The sequence below is a fragment of the Dipteris shenzhenensis genome, chromosome 24 (assembly GCF_047967505.1).
Source record: "Dipteris shenzhenensis isolate YYH24624 ecotype China chromosome 24, Dip_SZ_1.0, whole genome shotgun sequence".
Taxonomy (NCBI): Eukaryota; Viridiplantae; Streptophyta; class Polypodiopsida; order Gleicheniales; family Dipteridaceae; genus Dipteris; species Dipteris shenzhenensis.
This window is the reverse complement of record NC_141619.1, coordinates 27673773-27691285: the sequence shown is the minus strand read 5'-3', so window position 1 is coordinate 27691285 and position 17513 is coordinate 27673773. Positions and strand designations below refer to the sequence as shown.

At 45.2% G+C, this 17513-nt stretch overlaps 1 protein-coding gene and 1 pseudogene across 1 annotated transcript in view; both read left to right on the top strand.

Annotated features, from left to right (window-relative positions):
• The first annotated feature begins 802 nt into the window (after positions 1-802).
• Positions 803-17513, top strand: part of LOC147886440 (beta-glucosidase 42-like) — a 101650-nt gene continuing 84939 nt past the window's right edge. The window contains exon 1 of the mRNA XM_087395169.1: positions 803-1106. Within this exon, the coding sequence (XP_087251295.1) occupies positions 984-1106 (123 nt within the window). The 5' untranslated portion in view covers positions 803-983. The remainder of the gene's footprint in view (positions 1107-17513) is intronic.
• On the top strand, positions 2759-3747 carry LOC147886441 (uncharacterized; annotated as a pseudogene).

Genomic DNA, 17513 nt, shown 5'->3' with positions numbered 1-17513 from the left:
TGAGGGAAATGTCCCCAGAGAGCATAAAATTGGAGGCCAGTCATCAAAGGGGATGCACCAACCACAAATTCACACGGAACACAGCACAAATAATAACAATCATTTTATTTTTCCCATCTCAAAATCACTAAGGCCTGGAAACAAGGCGAATTAATTCAATGAGCTTATCCTGTTAGGCAATTTTGAATTTAATGTGGTTGATTTTTTGATGTGCAGTGGAAAAAGAGCGCTGAAACGGAAGTGAGGGAGAGAGAGAATACGAGGATAGTATGGAGGACTCGAGTGAAATTGGAGAAAAGTAAGCGGGCCTTCAAATTCAACGCTTCTGATCAACGTCTTCGTCTTCGTCTTGCTGGAGGGGGAAAACTAAAGACGAACCTAGGAAAGTATGAAAGACTGGAGTGAAACTCGAGTAAAGAGAGTCAGTGTCAAGAGCCTAGTTATCGGTGCCACCGATTCAACCGTCACAAACTGTGAGTGTCACAGCCATCCACCGATTCAACAGTCAAAAACCAACGTTTCCGAGCAGCCGTTCCCCAGCGTCAAACGATTTTAAGATGGCGCACGTTGCCATGCCGAATTACGTGCGTACGGATCCAATCATATATGCGTAAAATGACAGGGAGATGATCGTTGCAGAAGGTTTCTGACTTTCACTCCGAATTTAGATATTACCCACGAATTGCATGCATCTCTCTCGATCGGAGACCCGTCATTATCGACCCAATGCACGCGCATTGCGTGCACAGAAGTCATAATAATCTAAAAGTCTCGAAACTCAGAAAGCGCCCACTACTGGAGTCGCGAATTGAGCACACAGTACGCAGTCGAGCATGGTGGACGGAAGGAATCGTTGAGATTATGTACTTCAGGCTTCCTAGCACGACTTCTCACCATTCCGTGAGCAAATAACCATTTCAATCCAGACCCAGCCGTGAGAATATCCAGACCTTCTTCCTGTCAGTGCACATTGCACCGCTGAGATGTCGTCACCTGAAGGCTGTGCGGACGGGCCAGAGGTAGCGGAGCGAAACGATTCCAGAGGCGTTAGCAAACACGACTTTCCTCCGGGTTTCATGTTCGGCACTGCAACTTCTGCTTACCAGGTCTGAATTCTGCGATAACAGTTATTGAGATCGACACTAAGAATTCTCATTGCGACATGGACAATTCAGGAACAATGCAAAACATCTGGGCATGAGCACAACTTCCGAATCATAGTGCTTGCTTTGAAATGGACGTTCCTATTTTGGAAATTGGGCCCACAAAATGTCTCCCTGTGAATATTTATGGCAGAATACCATGGATGTTTGTTGGCCTTCCGTGTGAGGGTCTAGATAAGGGTACGATTTGGCCCCCAGGAGATACTCATTTGGGAGATAAGCAAATCACTTGAATGTGAATCTTTAGTGGTAGACAAAAGTGTGAGGGTAGGCTTTAGTAGAGTCAAAGGGAAAATTCGGTAATTTTCAGGTTTATTTTTTGTTTTTGGCCTGCACCCGGGCCTTAGTAATCGTTTGACCTCCAAAGAGAAAAACCACGTATTTAGTTATTTTTCTGTTCCCTTTTTTTTGGCATGCATTGATTAGAGGAGCATGTGATTATTCTATTTATATCCCATGATATTCTCCATCTTTTTTTCTCTCGCTCTCTTTTCTTCTTCTTCATCCCTTGAAATCCTCCACTTTTTTCTCACCCCCTTTTTGGCCTGCCTGTAGGAAAGGCTATAGTGATCGGTTGGTTTTGGTGGAGATGATAAAATGCTATTTTTGGCATGCTCATTGATATTCAAGTGCGTTGTAATTTTGTCCTCATCCAATTGGTGCTGCTTGTGATTTTTGTCCCCATTTTTTGGCTTGGCCGTAGGAAAGGCTATAGTGATTGGTTGGTTTTGGTGGAGATGATAAAATGCTATTTTTGGTGTTGTAATTTTGTCATCATCCAATTGGTGCTTGCTATTTTTGTCCCCATTTTTTTCTCCCCCTTTCTCTCTTTTCTTCTTCTTCCAGGGCAGCTATTTTTGTCCTCATCCAATTGGTGCTTGCTATTTTTGTCCCCTTTTTTTTCTCCCCCTTTCTCACTCTCTCTCTCTTCTTCTCTCTCTCTTCTTCTTCTTCTTCTTCTTCTTTTCTCTCTCTCAGCTTCCAGGGCAGGCCTTTTGAATGTATTGAACTTGTTCTCTCTCTCTTCTTCTCCTTCTCCTTCTCTTTCTCCCTCCCTCTCTCTCTCTCTCTATTGAAGATAGGGGCAGAAAGTGTACCTATTGAAGATGCGAAGGCACTAGCATTGAAGATAGGGGCGGAAAGTGTACCTATTGCTGCTGCATGGCGGGTAGGAAAAAATGACACCCGGCCCAAGGCCTTGATTTTACGAAAAGGCATTTTTGTCCAAAACGACAGCCCTCAAAGGTCAGAAGATCTACTTAGACGAGGACCTCACTCTTGCACAAGTGGCACATAGGAAGGAATGCATGCCAAAGGTGCTTGAAGCCCGGGAACAGGGCAAGTGGGCCGTGTACAGAGATGGGAGAGTTATCATCACAGAGAGGAAATCCACATGACGGTATGCGGCCTCGGAGACTTTAAGGTTCAGTATATGGAACTATAATGGTTCTCTGAGGCTAGATGCAAGCTATTTTGAGGATTCTTTTAGGCATGCGGATATCGCTATTTACACAGAGACACACCAGTGCAAGGGGAGGAAACTTCCAGATGTCAGAGGTTTTAGGTGGGAATCAGTATGCCGACCACAGCCACGGATGGCAGGAGGGACTAGAGGCTCTGGGGGAGTAGCAGTATTGTACAGAGAGGATTTGCGAGACATAGTACATGTCGTTCATAGAGATGTAGAAGCCAGATACATGTGGATCCGAGTGGACAGAGGGGACCTCAGGGATTTATATGTAGCTGCATGTTACTTTCCACCTGCCTACTCGAGGTATGCACCTGAGGGCGAGTCGCCGTACTTGCCATTATATGAGGACATTATGAGATATGCGAGCATGGGGGAGATATTGCTAGTGGGGGACTTTAATGCCCGTACACACTTGAGGCAGACATCAATATATGACTCGAGTGATGCCATCTACAGAGAGAGCAACGCAGAGGAGGTGGGTTTGCATAGGTCAGCACAGGACTTGGGAGATGTGACAGAATATGGTACACATTTCTTAGCATTAGGGAGTGCCCATGGATTGATTATCTTCAATGGTCTGTCTTATTGGCCAGGTTCAGATGCTCTTACATGCTGGAACCTGAAAGAGGTGCTAGTACAGTTGATTATTTGATGGGGTCGCCGTCTCTAATCCCACAGATCTGTGATTTCAGTGTATCTAGCAGACCCATTGGAGTGGCTGCGGACCATGCTATATTGAGGTTTATTGTGTCAGGAGGATGCTGGAGGGGGGCAGTCAGGCCTTCGTTTCAGAGACAACCTAGATACCAATTCATGGAGGAGACTGCTACAGTGTATGGAGATGCAGTGTGGGACAAAATTATGGTGCTAGACCCTCATGGTCCCCTGGAGGAGATCACCCGTGGTTTGACAGAGGTATTACATGTGTCAGCACAGTATGCATTCCCACACACAACAATATCATCCACCCCTCCTTGCAGCATTGCCCCACAAAATAGTTGGTATGACGATGAGTGTCGTATGATGCGCAGACAATTACAGCAGGAGGTTGCTACAAACACTCGGACACACAAGCAGGTCGGGCATTGTGGTCTCTATTTGATGGAGATGTGAACACATAGAGTGATCCTGATGTGCTGCATCAGAAAGCAGGAGGAGGCAGCGGTCGCCGGCATCTGTGACCCCGAGCCCAGCCACATTTTACAGATTTTTACACTTTTGAGTCCGTCCTGCACATAGCGGACTCGAGGAGGAGAAGATAGACAACATGAGGGCTGAGTAGGTCAGCGGGATGAGATGGCGACGTGCAGTTTAGAGGCGCCACTATCAAGGATCCAGACCGGCAGTTGGATGGCAACCACTTTGGCATGTGGATAGTGATGACGGAGTCACTCCTGCAGTCCTACGACCTGGCAGACTTCATCCTCGTGAGAGTTTTGATGAAAACCTTTCCATTATGCAACAGAGGGATGCTGTGTTGAGATTCAGCATCTCCAGGCGTGGCCAGCCGACCAGCCCCCATGCAGCAAGGGGGGCCAGAGGGGGTAGGCTGGCCGACCAGCTGGTCGGCCCAGTTGGCCTGACCGACCAGGCTGGTCGGTCCAGCCAAACTGGCCGACTCCCCCCCTTGGCCTGCCCTATAAAAGGGCCTCCTTCCCTTCATTTCCTCTATCACTTCTTGCAGCTCCTCAAGGCTCCAGCATACAGCCTGCTGCTCCTGACCATCCCCTCAGAGCCCCCCTCTCAGCTGCTCAGTTGGCTGCCCACACTCCCGCAGCAGATCTTGCCTCTTCAGGGCTCTTGCCTCCCCGCTCTAGGCCTCTGCCTCTTCGTTTCAGGCTTCTCCTGCCTCCGTGCTCTCAAGCTTCAGCTTTCTTGTGTTCCCCCCTTTTTCTCTGCTTCAGTTCAGCCTCTCCAGCAGCTCCTGTTTTCTATCTTATTCAAGATATCTTGTATTTCAGTTGCTGCCCTGATTTAAGGGCTGATTTACAGCAGATCAGTGGTGGTACATTTTGTTATCTCTAGTGTTCTCTGTGTGGCTCTATAATTTCAGTTTGTTTGCATCTTCCGCTGCCATTTTAATATGCTGAGGATTTGGCTCAGCTTTAGGAAGTGTTAAATGCACATGTATGTTCTGAAAGTTGCAGTGGATTTGTGAACAGCAAACTGAGTGCAAAAACAGAAAAGTCACAAAGCATGAAATGCGATGGAGGGAGAGGCACTTTGACACCGAAATTAGGAAAAAACTCTGCTTTGGTGCTGGGTGAAGAAAGAGGACAGGGTTGGGGCCTATAACTAGGGCCCCAACCTTGTAGTCAGCTTGCTTGTGCAGCCCCACTAGTCGGTCTAACCGATCCAATAAGGTTGGGTCTGGTCGAGTCAACCCGACCATGAGTCAAATGGACCCCTTAGGTGTTCCAAAGCAGCCCGAACCTGGCTGTCCAACTGGCTGAACTCATGCATGATACCTTAGCGAGGCAGTTGCCTTGGTAGCACCCACAAAGCAGCCCTCTCCTACTCAGATGTCACACTCTAATAGCCAATACATGCTCTGATAGAAGGAAGGATACCCCTATAATCCCTGGGAAGACCTGAAATTCGAATTGTACTCCTCTTGTATCGGGTTGCAGTGTAAACCCATGATACCACAAAATAAGAAAGAATAGATGGGCCCCAGGTAAATAGGTTTTGCTTGACCAGGGCCTAAGTGCTCTCAGCAAGGTAATATGGAGGAGAAAAGCCCCCTCCCATAGATGAATATGGTCATCTCCAGCATAAAATTTGCCTAATCCAATCTCAAACTTGGAGGCGTGTGGGAGTGAGATGAACATGCGGCGCAAGACAGCCTGCCTTGCAATTCGTGGACTGCCTTCTGCATCTGCTGTTTGTCTTCAGGGGAAAGAGAAAGATGGTGCAGGGGATCAAGGATGCTGGCATGGGAGCTCTTTGTGTTCAGACCAATGGTCACCATAAGAACACACTTTCCCTTAAGGCAAAACTCAGAAGTTTGCTGGCTTGGAAGTAGTGAGGAGGACTTAGCAAAACAAGGTTGAAGAAGAGGCTGTGCTCCTCACGCCTGCTAGCTTGGAGACCCCTTGAAGACCCCCTCTCCTCACGCCTGCTAGCTTGGAGACCCCCTTGAAGACCCCCTCTCCTCTTCCCTTGATCCAACTTGTATTTTCTGCAGCTTGTCTTTCCTCCAGCCTTCCTTCCCCTGTCTGCTCCATTTTCGCCTCCTTCCTTACCGTCCCCATCTGCTTTCCCATTTAGCCACCCTTCCTCCTCTTTCTGCCTCTGTTCCCTCTGGTCACCTTTTTCCCTCTCCAAGGTGGCCCTCTCTACTGTTAGTTCTCCTTCTGCAGCTTGGTTGGCCTCGGCTGCCAGTCCATGGTAACCTTGGGGCTGCCTGGGCCCGCTTAACCCTCCGCCATTCCTTTTGGGCTTGGGTTCTAGTCCAGGCCCTCAGGGCCCTGTTTCTGCCTCACATCCTGCTTTCACCACCCCCTCTTTATAGTCCCCATTCTCATTGGGATTCCCCTCCTCCGACTCCTCAGCCTTTTGTGACACAGTTACGTCCTGCTACTGTCTGATATGTCGCAATAGTGTCTCTCTGTGTTGTCGCATCTCAATTAGATAGGTGGGCCTAGTAGATAGTCCACTATACTAGATCCACCACCATTTGGAAAGCAAGTGAGTCTCCCAAAAGATGGCCATCTGTGAAGGCCATTAAAGATGATTAGATCATGGATTGCCCCTAGCTCAAGCAGATGTCGTCCATATCCTATCACCCATGGGGCGGCATCTGCAGAATGCCTTACTATCCCAAGCTCAACTGCATCTAGTTCTGAGACTATGTGTGGGTCTCTGTCATCATCTGAGAAGTCAAGTAGGCCCACCTGTCTATTTCCTGTCCGTGCATTGAAGTCCCCCCAGCAGGAGAGTGTCTCCCTGTTTGGAGAACTCCGTGATGTTATCATGGATCGTCTCATATGGACTGTGTCCATCAGTAGTGACCTCTCGTGCATAGGATGACGTGTCTGAAGGAAAGTAGCACACTGCAATGAAGATAAGGGCCGAGCATCTTCATTGATAGGCCAAGCATTTGGGAGCTGAACTCGTATCCACATGTGTCGTGCATGCTCCTCTCTCTCAACCATCGATACGAGTGGTCTCAATTGTGGTTTGAAAAGGACAACCACTCCACCGGAGCCTCGAACTCCGCTATCTCTTCTCAACTCTCTTCTGTGAGCTGATTCCCATGTGTATCCAATCACTGTGGGTAGCCCTCGCTCCGGACTCTCGTGTGTTTCAGTGTAGAAAATCATATCTCTATCATTATATGTCTGGAGGAAACCCCGTGGGTTAGACCATAACGTGCCATTACAATTCCATACTGCTATTTTCAATCCGGTATGTGCACACATCCTATGAGCTCGACACCGTCACAATTCTCCCTCTTCCATCTCTTCCTTCTCTTCTTTATCCTCCTTATCTCCTCTTTCTCGAATAATCACCCTACCATCCTTATATACAGCCCATTTCCCTGCTTCCCTTGCTGCACAGAGAGAGAGAGAGAGAGAGAGATTATCAATATCTACAGAAGACCAAAGGGTCTATGAGATTGAAAGAAACCAAACTCAATGAAACCTAACCCACAAAAGGGGAGCAAACACTAAGGAGAATCCCCTGGTCGTCTATCAATTGGTCGCCCGCCCCGAGTGATTGGACCTCTATATGTTGTCTGTGGGACCAACATGGTGAGACGACTGAGGAGAGATAAGAGGAGCTCATCTGAGTAGTGGCTTAGGATTTGGGGAGGGCTGGATCGAGAGAGAAAATCAGTCATAGAACACTGCTGTCGCACGGCCTGTCTGAGTCCATCTCTCCTCCTCTGTAGTCTCCATGATGTGGCTCACTGTTTGAGAAGTGCTATCATCACTCCAATGGTCTGTCTCCCCACATCAAAGGAGGATATGTTTGTGTCTCTCATGGGAGTTTTAATTCGGGGTCGGATCTGACGAGTCGTGTCCTCTGGTTCTCTCATGCGTCTGATCCTTGCCGTCCTGGCTTAGATTAGTGGAGAAAAAGTCCGTGGTCGTGCTCTGGCTGGGCCCAGCCAGTCCCTCATGTGCTCCTGTATGAGCTGATCTAGGTGTCTTTGGGCCTCAAGATGGAAAATAGCCACTATGAGAGAGAGAGAGAGAGGAGAGAGAGAGAGAGAGAGAGAGAGAGAGAGAGAATTGTATTAAAGTTCGCATGAGCCCTATAAGATTTATGGGACTAGAGACTACTATCAGAACGTTCAGAGAAAGAGAGAAAGAAAGAAGAAAGGAACTTAAAGTTCTCCTCAGCAATGAAGAGGACAGTTCACTTTCCCTGAAGAGGACACTGAAGAGGACACTTTATGGCTGTAAATCCCTGAACTTAGAGTGTCCTCCTCAGCATTTGATAGGGCACCTTCAATAGATGAAATCTTGCTCACAAATATACTTCAATTTTCCATGCTGATGCTGCTAATGTGTGAGATAGAACACCTCCAAGGTGTGTGCCAACCAGAGCATAAGACCTTTAAATATGACCAGTCAACGCTGTGGTTGACCTGTCAAAAGAGACCTTGGTACTCTAGCTAAAAATTGAAACTCTGTGAAAAAAATCAGAGAACCACAAAGCGTTCCCTGATCAGAGTGATCAGCCGGAGCGTCATGAATGGGAGACAGAAAAGCATTTCTGAGAACCAAAAGCTTCATCCAACATCAATCTGAAGAACCAGTCATATGCAGGGAATAACGAGCTGTTGGAAAGAAACCATGAGTTGGCTTTAGCAGAATGGCAATGTGATGAGGAAGAATAAAAGAAAGTACAATAGGGGCCTCATTTATAGGCTGGGCTAGGCCATATCTTCCCCACACTGACACCTCATAGGTGAGGTCACATAGGATCATACCAAATCTAATCTAGGACTTTGTCTACTTGGACAAGTGCTCCACTTTGCACAAGGATTTACATAGGTTTCAGTGGAATGAGGAGAGAGCCTATAGTGTGCCCCTTATAAAGCAGTTGGGTAGGCATGCTGACCCCTTCTATGAAGACTGTTATATATTATCAAGTCATGCAATGTTCCCATCTCCAATAGGTGTCGGCCATATCCTGTGACCTGTGGTGAATCCTCTGAATGCCTCAGTATCCCAAGCTTTGCTGGATCTATCTCTAGTACTCTGAGGGAGTCAGATCCACAGTCAACCGAACCCACCTATCTGCTCCCCATGCGCACATTGAACTCGCCTAGGAGGAGGGTCTCCCCCTTACTAGAGAACTCCATGATATCAGCATATATTGTCTCGTATGGGCTGTGACCCTCTGTGGTGGCGTCATGCGCGTCTGATGAGAGAGAGCGTGTGTGTGTGTTAGTTACTCAAGCATCATTCTCCTCAGTTCAAAACATGACAGCAGGACTTATGGAATAGTTCTGAAGGCAGATATCAGTAAGTGGGCTTGGACAGGCTGGTTACAAGTAAACTGATTTTTTAACTATTTTGTATGTCCAAGCTTACACATATGACAAACGCTAAGTTTGTTGAGTGTCTCTCCACTTTGACTATCTGTACCACAAATTTACAAAATATTTGAAGAATAACAGCATCTTTTTAATCCCTTTTGAAGCAACCTTCCATAGTCTCTTGAAGTCTAATAATCGCCAAATGTGAAAGACTGAAGACAACCAAACAATATAAGGACATGATTGTTGAAAGCTTACCATTGAAGTCAAATTCTCAGCATACTGCTCAAATTGCTCACAGAACAGGCTATCAATAAATATTGTTCTTGGCTTCTTTCCTGCATGCAAATCCCAAGTAGAACATCACTTGCCGTGAAGCATATTCAAATCTTCACGAGCAGATATGATACAAGCAAAGACCATTGACCAATTTGTAAAACCATATGTTTTTATTTGTGACATTCAATTGGTGCCCAAACAGTTGGCTGCAAAGAAACAAAGATCACTCAAAAACATTTGAAGATGGAAGCCCACACATCAGCAGCAGGCCATGTCCAGATTGCACATTCAGTAGTGCATGTTTGCAGCATCAAATATACCTTTGTAAGACTAGAATATACCCAATCGTACAAATTAAGATTTTTGCAGAATTAAACCCAAAGTCAGGCATCAAGAGTACGAATGATGTGTGATTACCGTAGCTTAGTGACAAAAACTCAAATCTTGTATATGAGGAGGCCAGAATCGATCCCATACCTCATGTCGAATTGCATGTATAACTAGGTCATGACTATCCACAACTTTACCCATACTAATTTTATTGAGCAACTGTAATACGCTTAGTGCCAACTAATGGAAAATTTTCATCATATGAGCCAATGAGAAAGGACGGCAAGCCTCAACAGGATCAAAGTCACAATGTGGTTCTAAGAGACCATTGACTGATGGTCCAAAACATAGGTTGCAAGCAAACATTTGCAAGGTGCAAATGTGCAAAAATTTGAATGCAACCAACACTATCGGAGTCACAATGTGGTTCTAAGAGACCACTAACTGATGATCCAAAGCATAGGTTGCAAGCAAACATTTGCAAGGAGCAAATGTGCCAGCATTTGCATGCTGACCCTGGTTGAAACAAGTATGGGCATAATAAGGCAACTACTGTTTTTCAAAACTTATAAATATTTGCCTTCCTGCCTGCTAGTTACATTCAAGCATCATACACTCGTCAAAAAACACAGCAGCCATAAGTTTGAACTCTCAACTTCCAGCCTTGCAACTTGATAAGTATGGGTCAAATGTGAGAACAACAGCAGGAGACGTTCATTAATTCACGTGTCCTTAGCCTTCTATTGATTACTGAATCCCATGCAACCCAGATTTCTAAATCCAGAACTCTCACCAAAGCCCCATATTTGCAGGTATAAAAGTTCCAGATCTACAAGCACACTTTTAGCAAATGTTTGCCTAAATATGCAAACAAGTCATGTTTGCAACTATGGTCCAAAAGGAGCCATGGATCCGATTGACATGACTTTGTGACAAGGGCAACCATCGTGCCCTCAAAATATAAGACAAAACATTCATTTTGTGAAAGATAAAAACCTCAGGTTGGTTGAAACTTGACACATAGATTACATTTGTCAATGGGAGCCATTGGTGTGATTTACTTTGTATGTTAAATTGTAACTAATGAAACCAAAATTTGTTAAATGCATAGAAGGGAATGTCAAGTAGAAGGAGCAATTGTCAGAGTTTTTTTTTAAATTAGGACGAAACTTCTCAACAATGCATCAAATCCAAAGTTGTACACCATCCTAAAACTATTGGAAAACAATGCTCAATCCTTTGAGCAAACACTTGGTTTTAAAAGCTCACATGTAAGGCCCCGATATGAGAAGCTAGGAGCTCTAGCATACGTGAAGGAAGGATGTAGTCCAGACTTGGTCATCTGTCACACAAATGGATCGACTGATGATGTAGCACCCTATGTTCTACCCTGGACAAATCACATTGGGATTTCATACCATTAAAGTTGAGATTGTTTAATGTCTTACTACAAATAACAGCTTCCCAAAGAGTAGAAGTAGCACCTCACTAGATGGATGGGCATGGGCCCAACTAAGTCATTGAGAGGTGTCACAATAGGTACAACAATGCCCACTTGTGAGCTCTCATTTGAAGAGGTTTTATAGCATGTTATAGGGTATGACGTTTATATACCATTCCATAGTCAATTTGGCATTCTAAACATCTCTAACAACTGACACTTTGGGTTACATATCCATTTTGGTTAGCTAGATGGGAGGAGGTGTCGCATACTCTAACTCAACTTACGAAACTCTTTCCTGCGTTAATACAAGTCACGTCTCTTCTCCTTTTTAAGTTAGCACAATCATGGGCGATGGCCTTTAAATTTTCCTCCCAGCCAATTCTCAGGGACCTGATGCGTCATATTACGTATATATCCATCGTTGTTTTCCTTCATCCTTATCCCTGAGACCCTCAATTCCCTAGATAGTTCTCCTTGCCAAATGTCAACATTTTGGCCTCTCCACTTGGTGCACCATTTTACCCCTCTCTTGGGGCACATTAAAACCCACTTGCCCCTTGGCATTATTGCACATTTAGGTGCACCTAGGCCTTAGCACTCAGAACTATCTAGTCAATGCCATTACGCCCTCACCTAGGACCTTGGCAGTTACTTCTCTTGACCACTTAATTACGCACATTAACTATTACAAAAGTTGGTCATCTAAGAGAAAATGCCCACCGATCTATCCGAGGTCATGCTATCTCGGCTAGAGCATAACATTCCTTCCCTCTTCAAGCATCAGCGTCCTCGATGATGAAATCTGGGAACGCTCTCCGTAACTGGTATACGAATTCCCAGGTAGCTTCCGATAGAGGCTGACCATGCCATGCAACCAACACCGTGGGTATCTTCCGATTTCGTATTTGCATTGTTCCTCGGTCCAGGATTCTGGTTGGTTTGCGCCTTGCAATATCCTCTATCTCCTGAAACAAAACCACACCTTCGATTAGTGAGTCACCTGTATGCAAAAATTTCTTTAAGCGCGAAACATGAAAAACCGGGTGCACCTTACACCCATGTGGCAATTCTAATTTATAGGCTACACTGCCTATTCTCTTTAGAATTAACCACGGCCCACAGTATCGAGGTGATAACTTAGCACACTCTCCTGAAGTCAACGACTTCGAGTGCGAAGGAATTCTGAGAAAAACTTTTTCTCCTTCTTCAAATACTCTTATAGACCGATTTTCATCCGCATACACCTTGGCTCTATCCATAGCCTGGCGGATATTAGCTCTCGCAAGTGCTAGCATCTCCCGCATCTGAACTACAAAGTTCGCGGCACTAGGCACTTTCTGAGGTACTCCAACTATAGTTGGATTGGCTGGCCTATAACCATAGTTCAGCTCAAACGGACTGAACCCGGTAGAGGAATGTTTCCTATCATTGTAGGCAAACTCCAACAATGGCAACCACTTGTCCCATGTATGTTGCCTCAATGACACATATGCTCTCAGCATATCCTCTAAAGTCTGGTTGACCCTCTCCGTCTGACCATCCGTCTCAGGATGATCCCCACTACTCATTCCTAACTCAGTCCTCAGTGTCTCAAATACCGCTGTCCAAAAATGACCGGTAAATCTGACATCTCTGTCTGACACTATGGATCTAGGCAATCCATGCAGACGAAATATATGTCTAATGAACAAATCCGCCACTTGCGGGGCACTAACAGACTCTCTAGTTGGAATGAAGTGAGCCATCTTGGTTAGACGATCAACCACCACAAGGATAGAATTATACCCTCCTTGTGTTGCAGGTAGCCCTACAATAAAATCCATGGAAATGCTCTCCCACTTACTTAGTGGTATTTCCAAGGGCTGTAAAAGTCCGGGTGGCTTCACCCGCTCGGCCTTACTTACCTGACACGAGAAACATCGTGTCACATATTCATGAATATGCTTTTTCATCTTTGGCCAAAAGAAATCTCGCTTCACGAGATCATATGTCTTCTCGACTCCTGGATGTCCCGCACATGGGCTATCATGGCATTGTCGAATGACTCTCTGCCTGAGATCATTTTGACCAGGTACTACAACCTTGCCATTTCTAACTAGCATACCATCCCTTATGGTATATCTTGCATAAGTTTGGCCTTTTCTGGATGCCAGGTCATCCTTTTCACTTTCCCCGGGTTTTAACACATGAGCCTTAGGCCATAGGCTCTGGACAAACTCGTCCACTTTTTGAGTTTCTCTGATCTCGGTCATTAGAGCACTCTCTAATACCGTGAAACTCAGGTTGTGCATAATGCGAGACAACGCATCAGCCACCTTATTGTCTTTTCCTCTTCGGTACCGAATCGTTAGATTAAACTCCTGCATGAGCTCTGCCCACCTAGCTTGGCGGTCCCTCAAATCAGGTTGTTTACAAAAATGTTTCAGAGTATCATGATCTACATCCACATAAAACTCTGAACCATACAGATAATGCCTCCATGTTTTCAAAGCATGGATAACTGCATACAACTCCAATTCATGAGTTGGCCAATTTCTTTGAGAGGGAGAAAGCTTCTTGCTTTCAAAGGCTACTGGCCTTCCCTCTTGAAGGAGGACTGCTCCTACCGCAATGCCACTTGCATCGGTTTCTAGGAACAACGGTTTCTGGGGATCAACTATTTTTAACACCGGTCCTGAGACCACAGCTTGTTTTATGGTGTTAAAACTTTCCTGTTGATTCTGTCCCCAAACAAAAGGTACTTTATCTGAGGTCAGATCAGTCAATGGCGATACTATTCTGAAATATCCTTTGATATGCCTTCTATAAAACTGGACAAATCCCAAGAATGATCGCAACACGCGGTCAGACTCTGAGGGATTGGCCAAGTTAGTATCGCAGCCACTTTCTTCGGATCCATTTCTACCCCCTGTGGAGTAATTATGAACCCTAAATACTCAAGCCTAACCATACACAGTATAGTTTTCTTTTTATTCACATAAAGACTGGCTTTCCTCAAAGTACTGAACACTATTCTTAAGTGTTCACGATGCTCAGTAACACTTTTACTGAATATCAAGATATCGTCAATAAAATGTACTACGAACTTTCCGATATACGGACGTAGTAAATCGTTCATAAGCATGACGAAGGTCGCTGGAGCATTGGTAAGTCCGAAGGGCATTACCAAAAACTCATAATGACCAAACCTGCTTCTAAAAGCGGTTTTATGCACATCCTCGGCTCTAATCCGGATCTGATGGTAGCCACACTTAAGATCTATCTTACTGAAAATCACGGCTCCATGTAATGCATCTAGCAAATCATCAATCCGAGCCATCGGATACCTGTGCTTAACAGTGATATTATTCAATGCTCTGTAATCTATACAGAGGTGAAACGTATCATCCTTTTTCCTCTTTAATATCACTGGCGAAGCAAAAGGTGAGAAACTTGGTTGAATCTACCCCAACTTGAGGTATTCTTCCAGTTGCCTAGGCACCTCCGCTTCTTCAGCAAAACTCATTCTATAGGGAGGTCTATTTACAGGTTCTGCCCCCGGGATCAGTTCAATCTTATGTTGAACTTTCCGCTCTGGAGGTAACCCATAAGGTAGTTCATCCCTAAAACATTCAGAGAACTCCTCTGTTATAAGATTAGCCAGCTTGGCCATCTCACCACTTTGCATAACATCAGTGCTAGCCGAATAATCATCCACCGGCTCTACCGACGCTGTGCAAAGGTACAAAAACTCTACTTGAGCCTTTCTGATTTCCATCACGGAAACCAACGGTCCCTGAGGTATATCTTTTTCACCTCGCAAGACATAAAGCACATCATTCATCTTGAATTGATATACGTGCTTTTTCCAATCAATGGCTGGATTCTTCCTAGAATGCCACGCCATACCCAGGGCTATATCTGCATGAGCAAGCTTGGTCATTTCAAAATCAAGCTTCTCAGCATAGTCCTGAATCCGAAGCTCCAACTGGGTAACCCTTTGGTCCCATACTTCAGTTGAACTTCCATCGGCCATCCTGACTGTATACGCATAGTTAGATGGACTTGTCTTTAATTTCAGCCTCTTCACGAGCTTGGAGTTAATCACATTGTGAGTTGACGCCGAGTCAAACAACACAATGACATCATGACTGGCCACTTGCCCTTTCATTTTAATTAACTCCGTATCATTAAAGGCCGTATACCCCGTTGCTGCGGGCTTAGATAGGATGTTATCAGGTGCACTCGTCACTAACTTAGCAACAGACACACATAACAAACAAGGTACTAACCTCTGAGAAGGTCCCGCCAGTTGCATCTGCATATGTTCCGCACTGGGACTCTCCTGCATTTCTACGTCGCATTCAGATGTCGCATTCAGATATTATCATATTAGCCGTGCGACGGTCCTTATTCAGTGGACAATCCTTCCACTGATGTCGCTGAAGGCAGCCGAAGCACAATCCTTCTTTTCTAGCTTTCTCTCTTTGTTCAGGGGTCAACGAGGACTTTGACCAAGCCCGGGCTGCCATTGGAGTTATTTTCCTTTTCACCCCAACGGTGGTACTTGTTTTTACTGGTCCCTCAACCGGCTTCACCTGCTTGGTTTGGCCACTTGGCTGCGAGACACTTGTCTTTGAAACCCATTTCCTCGGAAATCCCCCTTTTCTCGGGTGCTCATACTGAGTCCCTGCCTGCACAAATCCACCAGATCTGCCTCTGGCATCCTCATAGTTCAGGGCTACTGCTATAGATTCATCTAGTGTAGTCACATATTTAGCCCGAACTTCCATTTTGATCTTGTCATTCAGTCCATAGATATAGTCCTTTAACTGAACCGACATAGGGAGAGGGTCTGTTATCTTCATGACACATTCCCTGAATTTGTCAGTGTACTCTGCCACTGACAAGCTCCTCTGACGAAGATTTCTATAAGCATCCCAAGCTCGGGATTCTTCATCAGGTGGGAGAAAGTGTTTCTTGAACTCAGCCTTAAACCCTTCCCAGGTGGTTGGAGCAACTTGATCCTTCTGTTGCTTTATCCACCATCTGTCCGCTGCCTCAATAAACAGGTGTGTGGCCTCGCGGATTTTCTTTAGATCGGATTTAATCTCACAAATGGCGAAGGCTTCTTCCCACTTGTGCAACCAAACCTCGATCACATCAGAGCTGCACTCGGTCATCCGACCAGCGTACTTCTCCGGTCTATAATTAGCGATATTGGGCACTTTGACCCTTGCGCGCTCTAAAGAATGTATACTGGGCTCTGGCTCTGCTGGAGCTTTGCCCTTATCAATCCTAGACGGTCTAGCCGACAAGGCTTGCACCATCTCCCTGATCTCATTTTGACCAGCATTCACTTGAAGTTGCTGGTTCATAATCTGCTGTAAAGCATCCTCTAATATCGAAATCCTACCAATCAAAGTAGGTGGTGCCTGATGTGACATCTGTTGTGTAGACTGTACTCTAGACTCACTAGGATTCACTCTTGAATTCTGTCCTTCCACCTCCATAGTTTCACAAATGGAAAGGGTTTTTTTTTTTTTTTTTTCTTCTGTTCTTTTCTTCCTTTTTTTTTTTTTCAACACGCCAAACTCCAAAGTACTATATATATACAACTTTTCGAATTTCTCTCTCCGGTATGCAATAACAGAGTGGAAATCGAAAAACCAGAAACTCAAACGAAAGGAAAAAGATGCTCCCTGGTAATTACTCCTGACCAAGATTTCCCTCTCTTTCTTGCCTCAGTCTCAATGCCAATCATGTGTCCTAGTGCCAGTCATGTGTCCCTAAATCTCTCTCTCCTACCATGGAGTTCTACATGGTATCAAAGCCAGTTCATCCTCCATCAACTCCATCCAGTTCTACCTACCATGACCTTCTCAGGTTGCTGCTATCTCCCATGTGCCGTTTTTTTTGGAGTTTCTGTCATAATTTCTCAAGATTGACACCTCGCCTCAAAGAGCTTCTCTCTTCTGTATTGGTACCATTATGATCATGATTATTGACTTTCTTTTCTTTTGTAAGCATCATGGGTGTTAATGCCCGCTCAGCAGCTCCACCCCTCTGATCATTGTATCAGGTTTCTTTTAGCCTCATAGACCCTTTCGTCTTTTGAAGACTTTTAATAAACTTTCTTTTTTTCTTTCTTCTTTTCTTCACAAACAATGCTCTTACTCATGGCCTTCAGCCCTGAAATCGCCGCCTTCAACCTGGAGTTTCCTTCAGCTGCATGAATCGACCATGTTGTTGCTTCCTTCTTGATCGCCAATTTGCTATTGCAACTCACGTCATTGCCTGAAGATGATGCCACCATTGATATCTGCCACTGCTACCCCGTCACTAAATCTG